The sequence below is a fragment of the Lepidochelys olivacea genome (assembly GCF_965140295.1).
Source record: "Lepidochelys olivacea isolate rLepOli2 genome assembly, chromosome: 3".
In the NCBI taxonomy this organism is placed as follows: Eukaryota; Metazoa; Chordata; order Testudines; family Cheloniidae; genus Lepidochelys; species Lepidochelys olivacea.
This window is the reverse complement of record NC_140413.1, coordinates 98,509,211-98,527,520: the sequence shown is the minus strand read 5'-3', so window position 1 is coordinate 98,527,520 and position 18,310 is coordinate 98,509,211. Positions and strand designations below refer to the sequence as shown.

Here is an 18,310-nt window from a genome sequence, read left to right as displayed (position 1 = left end):
GCCAAAAATTCCAAATAGTTAACTGCTTGATTTAAAGTATATTTTAAACTCAAAAACAAAAAAATTTAATACTGTCCCTTGTTATAGCTTTACAACGTAAACAACAGCTTGAGATTGCAAAGTAGTATAATGAACCCCAAATTTGTACAAAGTTAAAAATAACAATTTTCCAAATACTTGAGAAATAGTTTCTCACCTTCACTTTACTGCATCTGAAAATCCCATTTTGATTCTTGACAATTCACAAGTCACCTGAAATGGCACTCTGTTAACTGTGATTTGTTTAGGTCCTTGTTAGGAAAATCTTGGATGCAAAATTCAGTACTGGACAGATAAGTGTTGTAGGCCCTGATTCAACTAAGGTTCTTAAGCACATCCTTTAAGTTCCTTGCTAAATCAGGGCCTTAAAGAACATCTCTCTCTCTCTCTCTCTCATTTTAAATCTGAAAGTTACAGTCAACTTGGATTCATGGCCCCTAGATGTTTTCACGTCAGACTGGGGGAACAGTGTTCTCTGTGGAGGGAGGCTTGCTGAACAATGAAACAGACTTGGAGTAACAGACTCTCAAGTTTGTCCTTCAGAGCATGCTGCAAGATCTATCTATTCACTCAGATTTTTTTCTGAAGGGAGAAGTTGAGCTGGAGATGAGGAAGTGTGGATGGGTATTGACACTGGGTGAATTAAAATTGTTTCATGTAAAGTTTTCTTTTAAAAATTTGAACTGTTCCTGTGCCTAAAGTTTGAGGATAGGTGTAACATGAGACTCAAGGGGATGAGTACATAAAGGTGGTGTTTTTCAAATTACTTGTCCTTAATTCTGCATAGATACTCAGTTAATATTTTTCTTCTTTTAGCAAAATCTTTCTAATCCCCTTTAACGAAGTGACATTGAGGAGCAGTGATAGAGTTATCTTTTCCAATGGGAATTAGTATTTGAAACCTAAGCTTGGTGCATGTGCCACTGCTATTGTTAGCCAGTGTTATCTCACAGAGCGGGGAGCCAGGTACATCTGAATTCTATTCCTGGCTCTGACAATGAATTGCCTTGTGGTCTTGAGCAAGTCACTTAACTTCCCTGTGTCTGTTTCCTCAGTAGTCAAATGGGAATAATAATACTTACCTATCTGACAGGGCCAGGTGGTGTGAAGATTAATGTTTGTACTGTGCTTTGAAACTGGCAAGAGCTGTGTATTGTTACTCTTTTAGCTTCATTTCATTGATTAAGAAATTAGGAGTGTTCTGGAGGGAGTCTTATTCCATTCATGTTAAGCATGGGATACCACTTTGGTATAACCTAATATAACAGAGGAGCAAGTTCTGGAGTGACATTCATGCACTTTAGACAAAGCAGTTCTAGCTATGATTGGACAGTTCAAGGAAGGGAAATTACAACCACCAAGGGATGAGATTAATAATTACTACACACCTCACCACACACTGGCTTGGACTGCTGTTCCTGAAAGGATATCTTTAACTGAGAAAAGAACCATCAGTTGGAAACAAATTACAGGAGAATTAAGATAACATTTTGGGGGAAAGTAAAACTCTGAAGTACATCATGGCAGTATGGGTGTGGAGGGAGCTTCCTCTTCTTCTTATGTAAATTTTTTTTTTTTTTTGTAATGAGATGCAGCGAGTTTCCTGAAGCTTACCAAGCAATTCAATAGCTTTTTGTCTGAGGAAAATAATTATTGGAAGATTACTTTCTACCAGGGTCTTACAGATGGAGAATTTGTGGTGCAGCAGTTTAAAACAATTGGACTTTACCTCTAGAGAGCCCTGTTGTGAATGTTTTTCAGAGGCAAGAGTAAAATTGTGTTTAAAGCATCATTTTAGCAGCAGTGGGACAGTTGGCACAGTTTACCAAAGCTGTTGAGAGACTCTGTAGACTTTAATTACCATCTCAGTCATGCAGAATTGGTTAATCTCTGCCAAAGATGAGAGTGCGTGTGAGAAAGCTAGATCATGCTTCCTATCTTATTCCTCCTTTTTCGACAGGTGGATAAAGGATGCTTTTTAATATCTCCTCTGATACTGACACATATTTGTAAAATTTGCATAGGATTGTAAAATATTTTTTTCAAAATTAACAACACGTATTTTTTGTTTGTTTGTTTGTTTCAAAAATCCTATGTAACACAGTGTGAATCCATATTAAGGTTCTGACTTGGAGGAAACCAAATAAAAAATCAGTGCATTTCCCATCACCGGTTGGTTTAAGGCTTTGCTTGATTCTCAGACATGCAAGGCTTGAATCTTTAGAACCAACTATCCTATATTATTATGTGCATATGCTCTTTTTATATTAATTTAATACATGGAGCAGGTTAGAAATGTGTGTTTTATAGCACAGGATGGGGGCTTGGGATAGGAAAAAGAAAATTGAGAACAGTGGGATCATTTGTAGAAGAGAAAATGATATATAAAACAAAACTTGTCTAATTACACAATCTTCCGCTTATTTCTGTAGACTTCAAATTCTCAATCTGAGTGCATAGGGATGTTTATTCCTGTTATGGTCTGTCTTAAAAATCTAAATCTAAAAGTTGTATGCAGTATTGTAGTAGCCATGTGGGTCCCAGGATATTAGAGAAACAAGGTGGGTGAGGTAATATCTTTTATTGGACCAACTTCTGTTGAGAGAGACAAGCTCTTCTTCAGGTCACCTGTAAGCTCAAAAGTTTGTCTCTCTCTCCAACAGAAGTTGGCATAATACAAGATTATTATTTCACCCACCTTGTCTAAGTCTAAAATGTCTGGCCTAAAAAGACTTGGTATTTTTTTTTCCTTTTTAGAGATTATATTCTCCTAAAACATTGGAATATGGATTTTCTGCACCTGTGAAAGGGAAACACTGACCCTGAACCATCCCATTATGAGGTCTAGTCTACACCTAAAATTTAGGTAAATTTAGCTGTGTTGCTCAGAGGTGTGAAAAATTCATCCCCCGCAGAGAGACATAGTTAGGCTGACTTAAGCCCTAGTATAGACATTGCCAGCTACTGCCTTTTGTGGAGGTGCCTTTATTACAGCAATGGAAAAACCCCTTCCACAAAGCTTATAGCATAGGCGTATCCTGAGAAACTATCAAGTTACTGCCCTTCTTTATAACTACTATTTTTCAGATAGATAAGCAGACAAGTAACACCCAGGGCTCACTTTCCAAAGGAAACTTATATCCCTCCATCATCCATCTGATCTCCATAGACCCATTAAATGATTTCTCTCAACCCTAGTAGTTTTGTCACATTGGGCAACGTGTTCAGAAGGCCACTACCACAAATTTGGTAGTAACTCAGTACTCAAGGGTGGAAGAGAACACACGTGTGTGTACACAGTAATCTGTAAATTCAAGCTCATAGTGGATTTAAGAGGGAGGTGATGGGTTAATGTAAATATTAAGAAAACTGTGTGGCTTTTAATCCATAACTTGGTGTGTGTAGAGAAAGAAAATTAAGTAGTTTGGTTGCAGTTGTTTTGTAAACTGCATGCTGAATAGAGTATATTCCTTGAGACTCTCACACATTTGGATATGCCATCTGTGCTTTCTACAGAACATTTGCCTGCTTGAGATTCTTGATTCATAAATGAAAATTACACAGGACAGTCACACCCCAAAAAGAAAAATCTGTGTTTCACATATGTGTATTCTCTCTTGTTTTCACCTAGAATCAGCAAAGACACAAGGTTAAAGTGTACCCTAGAGCTTGCTTTATTTTCTTTGGCAAGCAAATACATATTGAGTGTAGAAACATTCCCTTGGTAAATTTCTAGTGCAGCTCTAGTGTATATATATTCATGGTCATGACTTTCATTGTGTAATCATTTTAATTAAGTTTGACTATAAAAGTTAGTCTTGCATGAGGGATGAATGCGCTGGAGAGACAATGATAGATTGATGGCAACCCAGCCAAGTATCCCATGTTCTGCTGTTAATTTCTAGCTGAGTGGAAGTTCATGTGCAGATAACAGTTGAGCTTGAGTGATGGTGCACTGATTACTAGCTCAGAGCTATGCACAGACAAAGTGTATTGGGTGGTAAAAGGAGGTAGAATATGATGTAAACACCCAAAAGTGTTTTTGTAATATTTCTTGGCTTTCTTGCTTGAATTAATAGCATCATTACTGAAATAATAAACGTTAATGAATATCTGCATCATTTTTGTAACTGCTAGTTTAGTACAGCAATTAGTGTAATTAGTATACAGCATAGTTTGGTGGCATGATAAATCATGCCGAAGAGCATGTTGACTCTTCACCACTATGATATATTATCTAATTTACTCATTTAAAAAACGATAAAGGGGAGATAGGGGGAAGTTAGCAACAACAGCTGTGGTGGCCTTTTGGTCACTCTTCCTGAATTTGCCTTCTGTATTCTTAAATGCTTTGAATTGTTAGCACTGTTAATTAACATTTTATTTTTAATGTTGGTAAATCTTAATCACTGATTAAAACCTACAGAGAAGAGAGCAGAAGAGAAATGAAAATGTGTGGCATTTCACCTTAGGGTATTTCTTGCAAGGGGTGTCACTTTTTCCAGTGATGAGTTTGTACTTGTTGGGTATCTCTGGTGCTTTGACATTTCTAAGTGTATCACTTAACAAGTCAATGTGAATGTGGGAAACGTTAACAGGGTTATCTCAATTATATTCTGTGTTTTCTAGAGCCCATGAGAACACCAAAAACACTGAAGATTGCTGAGATCCAGGCCAGACACATTGCAGTGGATTGGGAGTCTCTGGGTTACAATATTACTCGATGTCACACTTTCAATGTAACTATTTGCTACCACTACTTCCGTGGTCACAATGAGAACAAAGCGGACTGCTTGGATATGGACCCCAAAGCACCCCAGCATGTGGTGGATCACCTGCCTCCTTACACAAATGTCAGCCTCAAAATGATCCTAACTAATCCTGAAGGGAGAAAGGAGAGTGAGGAGACCATTATTCAAACAGATGAAGATGGTATGCACAAATGCTATTTTAGAAATTATATTTAATCTAAAGGAGCGGGAGGGAATGGTTTGGTGAGTTAAAATATGTCTTCTGATGAACAAAGGTCACAGTCTGTTACAGGGGTGGCCAATCTTACTGGTCTTCTAAGACACATACAGCAATCTTCAGAAGACCGAGCACTGGGGCACACCTGCCAGGGGCCAGAGCTTGGGGCTTCAGCTGTGCAGGAGGCGCCTGACAGGACTCCAGGCTTCAGTCCCTCTTCTGCTGAAACCCTGAACCCCAGAATGAGAAGCCCACAGGGCTGAAGCCCTGTGACCCCACTCCCCGCTGGGCAGAAGCTCCTACCCCACCACCTCGCTGCAAGGCAGAGTTCCCAAGCTCCCCTGCCCCCACCCAGTCTGGTAGATGGAAAATGGTGGGGGCAGTATGGGGGGTTCTGCGAGCCTCACTTTAACACTAAAAGAGCCGCATGTGGCTTGCGAGCCACACTTTGGCCACTGCTGGTCTATTAATTAGTTATAAGAAGGTTAAATTGCCCCCAAAATTATGGCTTTTGAAATATTTTAGTAGTTATTCTGAAAAACTAACTGAAACGGACCAACATTTAGCCCATGCCACCGTGCATAACTTTTATGTACGATAAAAATGTTTCCTTAATTATGAAATATATTCATATTGGACACAAGGTGTTAGTTTTTGTGGTATTAGTTAAGGACCTTTTTTTTTTTTTTTTTTTTTTTTAGAATATTCAATGGAGGAAACTTATTCTGTACATTTATATTTAAATATTCAGTTCAGCATTGCAATATTTTACCTGAAATTCAGGATAGCTTCAACAGAATATGTTACATGTTATATAGCGCACACGTTATCTATTAGCTGACTTTTTAAAAAAAGAGAACATGTAATTTTTTGAGACCTCCTTCTTAAAGTTCCTGGTTTAAGTCCCCTAGTAAGACAGCCTTACTTACATGAGGAGAAACAAAGGACAGATTCAGATGTTTATCAAGCTATTCAGTGATTGTCTGTTATGAATCTTAATATGGAACTAAAACAGCATGAACTATAGTTCCTTAATTAGATGAAAACTATTGTATGTAAATAGAGCTGGCTTAGTTTCCATAACTTTAGCTGATTAACTGCCAATTCAAGACACTAGAAAAGACATACAAACTTTGAATAATGTATATAATTCTGTACACATAATAGAGAAAGAAACAGTTTATCGTGTGTGTGTGTGTGTACATGTAAGGTCATAGATCAGAGCTGTCAATTAATCGCAGTTAGTTCATGCGACTAACTCAAAAAACTTAATCGTGATTAAATAAATTAATCGTGATTAATTGCAGTTTTAATCACACTGTTAAACAATAGAATGCCAACTGAAATGTATTAAATATTTTGGATGTTTTTCTACATTTTCATATATATTGTATTCTGTGTTGTAATTGAAATCAAAGTGTATATTGTTTTGATTACAAATATTTGCACTGTAAAAATGATAAAAGAAATAGTATTTTTCAATTCACCTCATACAAGAACTGTAGTGCAATCTCTTTGTCATGAAAGTGCAACTTACAAATGTAGATTTTTTTTGTTACATAACCGCACTCAAAAACAAAACAATGTAAAACTTTAGAGCCTACAAGTCCACTCAGTCTTACTTCTTGTTCACCCAGTCTCTAAGACAAACAAGTTTATATACATTTACAGGAGATAATGCTTCCCTCTTCTTATTTACAATGTCACCAGAAAGTGAGAACAGGCATTTGCCTGGCAGTTTTGTAGCTGGCATTGCAAGGTATTTATGTACCAGACATGCTAAACATTCATATGCCGTTCATGCTTCAGCTACCATACCAGAGGACATGCTTCCAAGCTGATGACGCTCATTAAATAAATAATGCATTAATTAAATTTGTGACTGAACTCCTTGGGGGAGAATTGTATGTCCCCTGCTGTGTTTTACCTGCATTCTGCCATAAATTTCATGTTGTAGCAGACTTGGATGATGATCCAGCACATGTTTTTATTTTAAGAACACTTTCACTGTAGATTTCGCAAAACGCAAACAAGGTACCAATATGGGTTTCTAAATATAGATATACCAGTTGACCAAGGTTTAAGAATCTGAAGTGCCTTCCAAAATCTGAGAGGGACGAGGTGTGGCGCATGCTTTCAGAATTCTTAAAAGAGCACATTCCAATGCGGAAACTGCAGAACCTGAACCACCAAAACAGAGCTTCTGCTGGTGGCATCTGACTCAGATAATGAAAATGAACATGCATCGGTCCGTACTGGTTTGGATTGTTATCGAGCAGAAGCAGTCATCAGCATGGACGTATATCCCCTGGAATGGTGGTTGAAGCATGAGGGACATATGAATCTTTAGCACATCTGGCACTTAAATATGTTGTGACACCGGCTACAACAGTGCGATGAGAACGCCTGTTCTCACTTTCAGGTGACACTGTAAACAAGAAGCAGGCAGCGTTATCTCCTGCAAATGTAAATAAACCTGTTTGTCTAAGTAGGACTTAATGGACTTGCAGGCTCTAAAATTTTACATTGTTTTATTTTTGAATGCAGATTTTTGTACATAATTCTACATTTGTAAGTTCAACTTTCATGATAAAGAGATTGCACTAAAATACTTGTATTTTTCAGTTCACCTAATACTATTTTTTTTGTTTTTTTACAGTGAAAATGCTTGTAAATCAAAAATAAATATAAAGTGAGCACAGTACACTTTGTATTTTGTGTTGTAATTGAAATCAATATATTTGAAAATGTAGAAAACATCCACAAATATTTCAATAAATGGTGTTCTATTATTGTTTAACAGTGCGATTAATCTCTTGATTAATTTTTTTAATCGCTTGACAACCCTAACATAGATACATAAAAGAGAAAACTGAAACAAGTGCATTGTGTTTGTATATGTGTACAAGCAGTGAAGTGAGTTGTGTAAATGCTGACTGCAATCAAAACTGGGATGTGGTGGAGCACTTGTGCGTTTTTAGCATGTATTCAGTTTTTCCAACAAACAGGAAAAATGATGTTTCAGACAGTGCAATAATGAAGAGAGGGTTGCAGTATTTCACAGTATAACTAGAGAATACAAGGAGTTGTGGAGAGCCACAGAGATTGATATACAGGAATTTTTTGAGACATACAGAATTTTAATATTTTATGCAGATCAAATGTAGTGTTAAGTTTTTTGTAGGTGGTGAGAAATATAAACTGGAGGGAACTATTGATATGTTTAGGTTTTAGTATAGGGATTTATGGTTGCTGTATTGCATGAGAATCAATAAAGCAATGATGCTATGCCCACGTGAATTGAGCGTCATTCCCTGTTGCTGAGTAGGTGCCTCTTCAAGATATCCTTTTATCCTCTTCTCATACCCTTTAGTCAGTTAGATTTGCAGAATTTGGCCAAAAGAACTACAACATGTACAAACCTCACCTTGCATTTAACTTTTGGATTATTGTTGGGAATATGGAGTATGAAGGCTTTGAGATCAAGGAAGATACTGAATCTTGTCACTCTGGTCAAATGATACTGGAGCTTGCCAAAACACTTGAATTTCTGAATCTTCCCACCTGTAGATCGGTGACCTTGTTTACATTGGAGTTAGTGTTAACGTGAGTTCCCCTCTCCTTTACAGGGTGTAATATATCTTAATTGAAACCAATTATAAAGTTATTCCAGCTTTATGTTAATGAAGTCAGAAACTGCAACAGCACAGTTTTTCCAATTTCTCTTCCTCCCAGTCTAACCCTGTACCTTGAGTCCAAAGTTGACAGTTCTTTGTATCAGATTTAGGAAGTCTTTTAAAGTCATGTGGATGTGTGGCAGGGTGGACTAGGTCCAGACGCCCTCTGCTGGAGACCTCACTGCCCTGCCTCACCCTTCCCCAGAATAAGAGCAGAGAGAAGTCCTCGAAGCTGCCTAGAGTGGCTGCAGAAGAACAACCAATCAGAGGGGCTGATGGAGCAGCCAATCTGGGGCCAGAAGGGCCCTATATAAGACAAGCAGAAGAGCAGAGAAGTCAGTTGCTGTGTGGAGCTTGAGGAGTGAACACCAGGTACCACTGATAGATCACTGTGGAGAGCTCACTGCAAACCGGACTGAAGCCCCAGGGAAGGCTGCTGAAGAGCAGCAGGACCAATGGAAGGTCAGTGCAGGCAGGCTAAAGCCCCCGGGGACTGAGCACAGAACCTGGCCAGGCCAGCGAGGTTACCGAGAAGTGCCCCACTGGTCTGATTGAAGATGAGCCCAGGGAGGCCTGCTGAAACACCACCATCTGCGGGTACTGACATGGGCCTGGGCTGGTTGGTTGAAGAAGGCAGTGCCTCTGGAAGAAGCCTTAGAGCCATGGCCCCATACCAGGACCATGATAAGAACTTGGACTGTAAACCCCGGAAGGGGGGATAGTATGGCTCGGCCAGAGGGCTGAATTGCTGAAGACCTGATGAGAGAACCATCGGCCAGAGGGGCACTACCCTGTGAAAAGAACTGTTTGCAGGCATTATCAGCCAGAGAAAAGGGGCACTTGCGAGAGGCGGGTGCTGACTCCATTACAGGATGTTGTTTGCATCAATGGTCAAATTGAAAAGGATACTTCTACAGTGCCATGCCCATCTTCTCTGTTCTCCCATTGTTTACCTCAGAAAGTACTTTGGAACTGTGTACTGGTAGTAATTGTGTGGTGGGAGTTTGTTCTGTGATTCCCTGAGTGACCATTTTAAGTTTTTTCTCTCAAATCTTTTTCATTTTAATAAATTCCTCAGTTTTTCCATTTTTAGAATTTGTATTGGAAAATTAGGTGGAATTTCTCTGTGAAGCTGGATTAATTTCCAGATCATATTGTCTTGTAATCTCCTATACCAGAAAGAGAGAGTTTGTCAAATCCTAATCTATGTATTTACTATAGTAAATACTGTGAAAATTGCAAATACTGATGTTGGGTAACAGAGATGGGTTTTTTCTTAAATATACTCTTCTGAAACTTTACATCTTTTAATTTTTACATATTTAATCAGCAAGTTACTCATAAAGTAATTCATGTATACTGAGTCTCCTTTTTTCTCTCTTTGTACATTCCCTGTTTCACTATGCTGCCTTTTAACCTTCTTCCACTCCTTTTTTCTCTTCTTTCCTTCATCTTACCTACTCAGTTTCTTTTCCTTTCTCCATATTCTTTTGTCCCTTTTCCCCACCCCCATCTTATGGCTTTATAATCTTCTGTAGGCCTGCAGCCATAGTCTATATACACCAGAACAGTGGTTGTCAATCTTTTCTGTCCCATGAAAACCCTAGCATCCCAACTCATGAAGCTGTGGACCCTCCTCCCATTTAGCAGTATGAGAAAGGCATGGTGATTGTGATCCCCTGACATCTGTTCACAACCCCCATAGGGTTCAGTACCTCCAGGTCAAGAACCCATGTACAAGAACAAAAAGATCAGATACTTGAGTGAAATGTGGATAGATAGGGTTTGGATGCTATTTTCACAACCACAAAGCACTTCACTGAAAGTGTTGTAAGCTGATATTTACCCCCGAGTAAATGTTATCAGTTTCTTGCTGGTACATATTACCTTTTTTGTACAACAAAGGATTTCTTCGTACTATAATTGTACCTATGTCTCTATACAGTGTGTATATTTCCATGCAGCCTTCACCATGGAGTGTATCCTTAATAATAATGAAAATATTCTGTTGATACTTTCATTATTATGTAGCAGGAAAACTGAAGCAATATGGAATCATTTTATAGTAGCTGGTGTCCGTTAAAACATTGTTCTACTAAAACTGATGTAGTAAATGCCTTTCCTGTAAAATTCATGCAGGACAATATTCAACTGACACTGTTTGGGAATTACAATTTCTTTATGACTGTGACATAATTCAATGCAAATTTAATGCTCTAAAATAATGACTTATTCTGATGTCAGATCAATTGATTGTGTTATTTTTAAGCATAATATTCTGTAAAGTCTGCCATCTTATAAATATATAAAAGAATAAATTATAAGCTATGCACTATACAAGTATATAATTTCATGAAATGTCTTCTGGTGATATCCATAAATCATTAAAGGAGCTAGTGACATTTCCACCATAAATCCATGATGAAATTCCCTTTCAGTTTATGGTATATTTATTATTATTTATATTTTTAAATATAAATTCAGAACTCTTTGTGCAAAAAGCTTGGGAGCCCTATCCATATTGGTATGAGAATAGCTCCATTTAGTTAGAAATTGACAAACCTTGTCTAAAATAAAATGGATTTATGCACATAAAAACAAGGAAATTCAGAATTAAGACTGAAGCTGTGGTTTAAGGATATGTGTGTTATAAAATGCTGGGCCCCAAAAGAGGTTGAGGGGCCATTGCATAGGGGTATTGGGAGAAAAAAAGGGAAGTCTGACAGAGCCACACACTCTCTTTTTGAGTCGCCCAAGTGAATGCAGAGGCTCAAGGATTAGATGTCAGCTCCAATTTTTCTGCCATTGCCGAAAGATATTTGTAATTTTTAGTTCAAATATTTGGCCACTGATTTGGAATCTTAACTGAGTAATGTAATTTTTAATATATATTCCTCTTTATCTTTTGTGCTTTAATATAGTATTAATTATTAAAACAACTGAAAGGAGGAAAGAAATACCACTTGTGGAGGACTATGGGAATTGACAAGACAACTAAGAAATAGTGTAACAAGACACTGGGCTTTGGGATATACACCCAGTGGGCCTGATTTGGCTTTTGGGCCCTTTTGGTGGGAAATGTAGTCACCAAACAGACAAGGGGTTACCTGACCAATTGTTATGTGACTGCCTGCGGAAGATTATATAAAGAAAGGCCTGGCTCAGCATTGGGAATATGAGGTAAGACCCTGAGGGAAGTCCCTGCATGTGGACCTGTCAGGAGACCTTGGAAATAGCCAAGAAGAGCTACCTAGGAGTAAAGATGTGTCCTAGCCCTTACCAGTTTACAGAAAGTGAGATAGGTAGGGTTGCCAGGCATCCAGTTTGTGACCGGAATGCCCAGTCGAAAAGGGACCTTGGCAGCTCTGGTAGGTACTGCTGACTGGGCCGTTAAAAGTCTGGTCGATGGCACAGCAGGAACCCAGGACTAAGGCAGACTCCCTGCCTGCCCTAGTTTCGTGCGGCTCCCAGAAGCAGCCGCCAGGTCCCTGCAGCCTGTAGGTGCATGGGCAGCCGGAGAGTCTCCGCGTGCTGTCCCTACTCTGAGTACCGACTCCGCAGCTCCCATTGGCTGGGAACCACAACCAGTGGGAGCTGCAGGGGTGGCGCCTGTGGGCGCAAGGGCAGTGTGTGGAGCCGCCCTGGCTGCCCATGCACCTAATGGCTGCCGGAACCTGGCGGCTGCTTCCTGGTAGCTGCAGTAAGCGCCTCTGGGACCCTGAACCCCTCCCACATCCCAACCCTCTTCCCCAGCCCTGAGCCCTGTCCTACACCCCAAACCCTTCATCCCCAGCCTCACCCCAAAGCCCACACCCCCAGCTGGAGCCCTCACCCCCCTGCACCCCAACCCCCTGCCTGAGCCTGGAGCCCCTCCTGCACCCCAGCTGGAGCCCACACCCCCTCCCTCACTCCAAACTCCTTGGCCCCCCCAGAACCCCCTCCTACACCCCAAACCCCTCATCTCCAGAGCCAGCACCCCCTCCCGAACTCCTCGGCCCAGCACAGAGCACCTCCTGCACCCCGAATCCCCCAGTCCCACCCCAGAGCACTCACCCGCCCCCCGAACTCTGCCCCAGCCCAGAGCTCTCTCTCACACTGAACCCCTCATTTCTGGCCTGCCCAGAGTCCATACCTCTGCCCCAGCCCGGAGCCTTCTCCCGTACTCCAAACCACTCATCCCCAGAGCCCACTCCAATCCCCTACCCCAGCCCGGTGAAAGTGAGTGAGGGTGGGGGAGAGCGAGCAATGGAGGGAGGAGGAATGGAGCAAGTAGGGGGCGGGGCCTTGGAGAAGGGACGGGGCAGGAGTGTTCCGTTTTGTGCAATTAGAAAGTTGGCAACCCTAGAGAGAGGCCTTTGTTGCCTGGTGTCCTGCAGTACGTTGACTAATATTTTTGTTAATAAAACTAGCCCTGAGGTAAGGGACATGGGGACGGAACTTGAGAATTTAGGCTTTATTTTGACTAACCTGGTTGGTGAATCTGCCCACTGGTTTACAGATACACTCCTCTTCAGAATCTCTTTGCTTTCATATATCCCTCTCCTCACTTGCCAACCTTTGTTTCTAGGCTCTTATTTTTTCCTCTACTTCCCTTCCCACTCCCCCCAATTTATGTATCTGGCATTCTCAGCAGTAGAGGTTTATAATCAGAGTTTGAACTTTTGTTCTAATGCTTTTTTGGTGTCTGTGGAAATAGAATCACGTAACTAACTAGTGCCAGTCAGTTTAACATTATTGCTGCCACCGTTAAAGAATATTATAGCGCAGAGGCACAGACTATGATCATGCAGTGCAATCAGTCTGTGGGCTTTTCCTGCTTGGGTGTTTAAAAAGAAATGTGGGAGGGTGCACGAAAACACAAGACTCCCGTATCCTGTGTCCAGTTTCACTCCTCTATGCAGCACAATCTCTTAAAAAAGAAGACACAATAAATAATTTTTCCGGTGTCTTTGCAAACAATGTGTGGACACTTGTTTATCCCTTCCACTCCAATGCTATTTTCAAAACTGTTTTAGCAAAATATAAGCAAGTGTGTTTGGAATTCTCTAGCTGCACTCCCATACATTCTTATACACACATTCAGATGTAAAATGAAAGGTATCACCTGGGTCAGACTACACGCAACAGTATGATTCATTTGAGCTGTGGAGAAGAGAAGCAGCCGAGCATTCCCATGAAACATAGAATGATGCATATGACAGCATCCTTGAATACCACAAACAGCACAGAGGGGCTGTCATGGCACATCAGCCTTTATCCACTACACAATCTGTGTCAGTATAGTGAAGCAAAACAGCAGTATTTGCATTTAGTTAACTTCTCCCAAGTCTTCAACTGACAGATGGATGAACAGTTCCTATGAAGTTGTGTTGGAGTCTCATCTGTTTACTTGTGGGCTTCTCTGACTCCATGAATTTATTATTAATGTATCAAATTATTCTGCCTATCCCAGAGGTCAGCTCATCATTTACATCTTCCATGTTGACTGAAATAAATCTTGCTGTTGTGACAGGCCACTCTCTGTTCCTTGATGCTGTTAACACGGTGCACAGCACTTCCTTTGATCCAGTGATTTTTAATTTATTTTTGCCCCTTACAAAATTGCAAGATACTTTGAAAATAAATCTCCAGGAAATGTCATGTCTGAAGCTCATTGCATGTTGGATTAAGGGGGGAGGGAGGAGAAGGGAACTAATTCCTTTTTAGGGAAGACAAATATATGCTTGGATATTTAAATCAAAACAACTTGTTAAGTTGCGAGACTTTTTAAAAATAAAATCTCTTTCTTACATTCATTCTGCACTCCCCCCTTCCCACCAATCTTTCAACACATTCATCCTCAACTCCAGGCAAAGTGCTGATGGTTAAAAAGAACCTTATGCAAGGGCGGCGGGATGGTGGTGAAAACCTTGTAAACTGAAAATGGGAGATAACTAAGCATTCAGACCTAGTACTGATGTGATTACTAGTTATTATGAATCATACTTCAGGTAATGGGTCCTAAAGTGACTCTTCAAACCTTATTATACCGTGGATGGGGGGACATTCCTTCACTGATTACATTGATATAAGAAACGTGGGTCATTCTAGCTTAGTTCAGGTCAAAGCTTTGAAAAACTTCTTTTATATGAAAGATTGAAGCAGGCAGTTCTCGCTCTACTGCAGCATTAACGTTGTTGTCCTGGAAAGCGGCGGTGGTGGTTGAACTGCTGTTTTTTAATTAAGATTTTTAGTTTTTAAAACAAAGCTAGAAGAGAGATGACTGACACCAAAGTTTCCCAGCATTTCTGTCTTTTAGTAGATGCCAGGAGGAGCAATATGACATGTACTTAATTATATGATTATGGGCCTTTGATTTGGAAGGCTGGTTTTGAGGCAGTCTTCAAAATCCTTCTGCTGAAGCGTTGTCCTGGTCTTGAGACAGGTTTATTATTAAAGTTAATGAGGTTCACTAAAGACTGAGACTATGATGTGGTTTGGTTTTTTCCCTGTGTGCTTTGCGAGACCAAATTAATTTATCTTGCATGACGCATATGAAATCATGTTTGGGGTGCGGTCTCGACTGGCTGCATTCCCTGCATAGCTGGATATGTGCCTGTGCCTTTTTTCTGCATTAAAAGGAATACTAATATTTAGAGATTTCATTAACTTCAGTCTTGGATAGGGTACATCATCACCCAATGTTCAGTTTACTTCTCTCGCTCGCTCACTAAAATTCTAATTTATTTGCAGTGCCTGGCCCTGTACCTGCAAAATCACTAAAAGGGACCCCATTTGAAGACAAGATCTTCCTGAACTGGAAAGAACCTTTGGATCCAAATGGCATCATTACGCAGTATGAGGTAATAGAAAGAACATCTAGGAAGCTTAGGGTGACCAGACATCCCGACATTAGGGGCTTTGTCTCATATACACCACCACCCCAAAAAAAGTGTACCAATTTTTCACACTTTCTATCTGGTCACCCTAAGGAGGTTGGAAAGTGAGGGAATAATTACTAATGATTTTACGTGCTTATAGTTTGCAGAAAGATTCTGTTCAATTAGCTGTTACTCTGTTTCACAGAGTAATAGAATTATTGTGGTGACTAGAGTTTCTCACAATGCATAATAGTATTGGTTGGCCTTGTCAAGAAGCATTGCTGTGTGGCTATCACAAATTATGGAATCCATGAGTAAGTGAAACACTAATTTTAAATCTTGTAATATTAATATACAGCCTTCCAAAGCCGTGATTTAGTGGAGACCTGGGGAATCTCATTTGCGGAAAGAGAAGGTTACACACACAAATATGAAGAGGATTATTAATGGTGAAATTGACTTATCTAGGCTTTGCCGTAACTTTGGCTACCCTCCCTTCAAGGAAACCAGCACACAAATTCTAGAATGATTCTTTTTTATGACTAAATGTGTGAGCCCTTGAAAAAAACATACACCCACAGGGAACTTGGATGCAGGCACTTTCAAAATGTGCAGACTCTGAGGAAGAGTCTATCTTTCTGTCTTCCTTTTTTTTAAGTGGAGGAGGGAGGAGTCTTAATGTGTACTAATTTAATTCATTAAAACATAAAAATACTTGAATTTCTAGTGTGTGCAGGCTCTGCAGTATGCTAATGGAGTCTGATATATCACTGTTGGGTTTGAATATCGTAGCATGATTTTAGACAGTGTTTGAATGTGACTTTTGGAAGAGGTAGAGTAAAGAAGGTATGCTTCCTGCTAGCTTATAGGTATTAAGAATGTAGGGAGATAGACGAGGGAAGGGTATGTATAGTGGTAAAGAAGCGTAAAACAGATTGTATTTTAATACCTATCAATAAAATAACATTCAGCAAATACCATATTCTCAAGATATCTACTGTCAGGTATCTGCATGCCATCTATCTCCTTTACAAATAAGAAAATAGATAACATTCTGCCCATGTCTGCCAAAAGCCCTAACATAATTTTAAAAACAATTATTTTAACAGGTCAGCTATAGCAGTATAAGGTCATTTGATCCTGCTGTCCTAGTGGCGGGACCCCCACAGACTGTATCAAAGGTCTGGAATAGTACACACCATGTGTTTTCACATCTGCACCCTGGTACTACCTACAAATTCTTTATACGTGCCAGCACAGTCAAAGGGTTTGGACCAGCGACAGCAATCAATGTAACAACCAACATCTCAGGTAACTGAAAAAACAAAGGGCAATTGTTTTGTACAATATGTTTCTGAAACTTTAAAAATAAGGGGGAAAACAAATGACCATGCACTCCACCCATTTAAAGTGGTTCAACTTTACTGGGAATGTTTTGGGATATATTCTCTAAATACTGCTACAAGTCCAAGGGTATGCAGGTGCATTAAAAAAAAAATTATGCATCTATAATTTTCAAATGTTTTCAATTTATTAATTTTAACTATTGTGCTTTTCATCCAGGGATTTCAGAGTGCTTTGCAAACATTAAGTAATTAAGTCTCTCAATGTTTTTTGAGTTAAGTATTACACTGGTTTTGCAGATCAGGGAAGTGAGGTGCAGAGCAATTAAATGATTTACCTACAGGTGACACAGTAATTTAATGGCAGAACAAGGAAGCAGAATCATGGAATACTGGTGCTAATTGTCTTAAAAATCTCAATGTAATGAAAACTAGAGAACTACAGAATAAAGATATAAACAATTTGATAGGAAAATACTGGTAGATGTAATTGTGTTATCCTTTAATATTTTTCTCAAAGAATAAGGTAACCACTCATAGAGCTGGCAACTAGTAAAATTAGTCTCAAGCCAAACTTGGAGATTTAGTTGATTATATGGCATGATAACTTTAGAACTGGACAGACAATAGAAAGATAAGTCAGTTGAAAACCTAAAACAGTGCTAAGCAGGTTATTTCCCTCAACTCACTGTTGGGATTGTGCATCATCCTGCTAAGTCCAGGGAGTAGATCACCAGGACAATGCCCCTTCTTGTGGTTGCATACTATCCTTTGTCTCTTTGTGGGTCTGCAGCCCCTCTCTCGTTCCATGAGCTGCTGCTGCCTCTTCATGACTTAGCCATCCAGCCAGGTCACTCGACGTGTTTTCCCCTCCCAGCATACCAAAGTCTTCCTTCAGCCATCCTAGGCAGTCTGCCCATTCACTGCCTTGTAGTGCCACTCCTTCAGTGGCTGGCAGAGGAACCTGGGACCACCCTCTACTCCAAGTTCCGGCCCAGGGATCCTGTAGCCAGCCGTTGGTTCCCTTCTAGATCTTACTGCCTTCCCCAGAGCCTTGTCCTACATTCCTGGCTTCCCTGCTCTCTGGGTTTGCCAGACCTTCTCCCAGGGACTGACTGCAGACTTTCCTGGCGGCCCCCTTCTGTTTCCCATTTCTTGTCTCCATAGTCCCATCTCAGCTTGTTCCTCCCCAGCTGGGTGCCCTCACTCAGTCTGGGAATTACTTAGTCACCTGATTCCTCTTAGCTGTGGCCTGTTGGGTTAATTAGCCCACTTCTTAGCCTTCATTAACTCTTTCAGAGCAAGCATAGGGTGAACACACCACCACAGCCTCGTTCTGCTATATTGATGTCTTGAAATGTTTCTAAAGGGGGGGGGTCACATTTTTCCAAATGTTACTGTAAATCTGTGTGTGAAGCCCTCC

General features: G+C 40.2%; 1 protein-coding gene across 11 annotated transcripts in view; it reads left to right on the top strand.

The window, feature by feature from the left end:
- Window positions 1–18,310, top strand: part of PTPRK (protein tyrosine phosphatase receptor type K) — a 581,803-nt gene that overhangs the window by 450,688 nt on the left and 112,805 nt on the right. For all 11 annotated transcript variants that reach the window (XM_084622841.1, XM_084622840.1, XM_084622838.1 and 8 more), the window contains exons 8-10: window positions 4,669–4,971; window positions 15,417–15,526; window positions 16,654–16,855. In XM_084622841.1, the coding sequence (XP_084478967.1) occupies window positions 4,669–4,971; window positions 15,417–15,526; window positions 16,654–16,855 (615 nt within the window). The remainder of the gene's footprint in view (window positions 1–4,668; window positions 4,972–15,416; window positions 15,527–16,653; window positions 16,856–18,310) is intronic.